At 50.1% G+C, this 2,399-nt stretch overlaps 1 protein-coding gene across 1 annotated transcript; it reads right to left on the reverse strand.

Moving 5' to 3' along the window:
* Positions 1–468: 468 nt before the first annotated feature.
* LOC129144307 (large ribosomal subunit protein uL3-like) lies at positions 469–1,755 on the reverse strand. The gene has a single exon (XM_063813340.1). The coding sequence runs from the start codon at positions 1,715–1,717 to the stop codon at positions 566–568; it is 1,152 nt and encodes a 383-aa protein (XP_063669410.1). The 5' UTR covers positions 1,718–1,755; the 3' UTR covers positions 469–565.
* Positions 1,756–2,399: the final 644 nt, after the last annotated feature.

Raw genomic sequence — 2,399 nt, forward strand, 5'->3', positions numbered from 1 at the left:
CTCAGCAGACAAATAATTATTTTCCAAAGTTTTTCTACCTTAACTCTTCTACATTTCCGGCAGTCTTCTGCCATTGGCTGGATTGTCTGTGTGGGAAGGGACAGGGACAGGGGGTGATAGTCTACATTCCTGCCACCCCCAGCCTCCCTACCTAGTTTCTGCAACTGACTAAACAGCCCAGAGTTTACAAAGCGGAAATTCACTGGGGAATGTGACACGTCAAATCATAATGTTTATAAGACTTAATGAGTAGGAATAAAACCACAATTTTCCAAGTAGTGATATCTGGAAGAAAAATCATGGAAACCATATCCACAGGGGCTTCAAGCAGAGCTGCTTCCCTGAGGCAGAGGAAGAGTCTGGCGCCACGGGAAAACCAATGTTCACTGCTGCCCATGTATTGTGGAGTCACATCGCTTGGAAGACACAGCCACTTTTCTTTTTTTTTTCCAGTGGAAAATAACTTTTATTGAGACCACACCAGCTGCGAAATCTGTTCCTGGCATTAAGCTCCTTCTTCCTTTGCAATTCCGTCTTTCTTGAGTGGTCCCATGAATGCTTTCTTCTACTCCATGGTCTGGAAGCAGCCATGGCCAAACTTGGAGGTGGTGTCAATGAACTTAAGGTCAATCTTCTCCAGAGCCTGCCGCTTCATCTGCACCAGCAAGGACTCGTGGAGGGTGAGCACCCGCTTCTTGGTTCCCACCACACAGCCTTTCAGCATGACAAGGTCATTGGTCACTTCACCATAGTGGACAAAGCCACCCAGAGGATTGGTGCTCTTGTCAGACAGGTCAGAGTCAGTGGAGGCATTGTTCTTGATCAGCTTGCCATCCTTGATAAGGTAGCCCTGGCCAATCTTATAGATCTTCTTGTTGATCTCAGTGCGGTGACGGTAGCCTTTCTGCCCAGCACGTGCCACAGAGAAGGCCACACGAGCAGGATGCCATGCCCCAATACAGGCCACCTTGCGCAGGCCTCGGTGGGTCTCGCGGGGCAGCTTCTTGGTGTGCCAACGACTGGTGACCCCTTTGTAGCCTTTGCCCTTGGTCACCCCAATGACGTCGATCATCTCATCCTTCCCAAACACTTGGTTCACATTTACCTGCTGCTCGAGCCTCTCGCAGACCCAGTCCAGCTTCTCAGCCACGGTGCCTCCGTTCACCTGGATCTCCATCAGGTGGGCCTTCTTCTGGCGCAGAAGAAGCAGGCGCATCTGGGTGTGGGCAATGATGCGGATGACGTGGCAGTATTTCTTCATGCTGCTGAAGTCCTTCTCCAGCTGCTTCTTGACATCCTCATCCTGCCATTTCTTGCGGTACTTCGTAAAGGCCTTCTTTTTAGATGTATGCCAGTTCTTATAGAAACGCCTCTTGCATTCATTACTGATGTGCTCAGCAAAGACAGTCTTGAAGGTCCGGAGGCCTCGAGGGGTTTCCACATAGCCCACAATGCCCACAACCACCATGGGTGGCGTCTCCACAATGGTCACAGCCTCCACCACCTCCTTCTTGTTCACCTTGGATGCTGGGCTGTCGACTTCCCTCATGATGTGGGTCATGCCAGCTTTGTATCCCAGGAAGGCTGTGAGGTGGACCGGCTTGGACGGATCATCCTTAGGGAAGCTCTTCACCTTCCCACGATGCCTGCTGCTGCGCTTCTGAGGCAGGAAGCCGAGGGACCCATGTCTGGGAGCAGAAAACTTTCTGTGAGACATCACGCAGTCATATCCCGCCGGTAGAGCACAGCCACTTTTCATCAATGATTTTTTTTTTTTTGAGATGGAGTCTCACTCTGTAGCCCAGGTTGGAGTGCAGTGGTGCAATCTCGGTTCACTGCAAGCTTCGCCTCCCGGGTTCACGCCATTCTCCTGCCTCAGCCTCCCGAGTAGCTGGGACTATAGGCACCCGCCACTGCCAGGATGGTCTTGATCTCCTGACTTCGTGATCCGCCCACCTTGGCCTCCCAAAGTGCTGGGATTACAGGTGTGAGCCATCGCACCTGGCCACATCAATGAATATTTTGTAGGTGACCATTAAGGACTGAAAATATCTATGGTAAGGCAAGAGATGACAGAAACCTGGACAGACCTGGAGGAGAAATGGTGTCACCCAAAAGGGCTCTGTAGTTATAAACGAGGAAGCAGCAGCTGAGTTCATCAAGGGTCTGTGTCAGTCACATCTGTATTTAATGGTTTAGTGTTATTTTTTCCCATATATATTAGTCCATTCTCACACTGCTGTTGTCAGAGGTGTTCTAACCAGAGCGACTCTATCTTGAGTGAGGGCCAGGAAAATGAAGCTGGGACTTGCTGCGCTGCATTCCCAGAAAGGTATTCCTAGCCTCTAGATGTTTACAGTTAATGAAACAGATTGATAATGTTTACTAAACAGAACCAG

This window comes from Pan troglodytes, chromosome 5, assembly GCF_028858775.2.
Source record: "Pan troglodytes isolate AG18354 chromosome 5, NHGRI_mPanTro3-v2.0_pri, whole genome shotgun sequence".
NCBI lineage: Eukaryota > Metazoa > Chordata > Mammalia > Primates > Hominidae > Pan > Pan troglodytes.

Excerpts from the sequence above, each read along its gene's own strand:
- LOC129144307 (XM_063813340.1), bottom strand. The coding sequence starts at position 1,717 with ATGTCTCACAGAAAGTTTTCTGCTCCCAGACATGGGTCCCTCGGCTTC.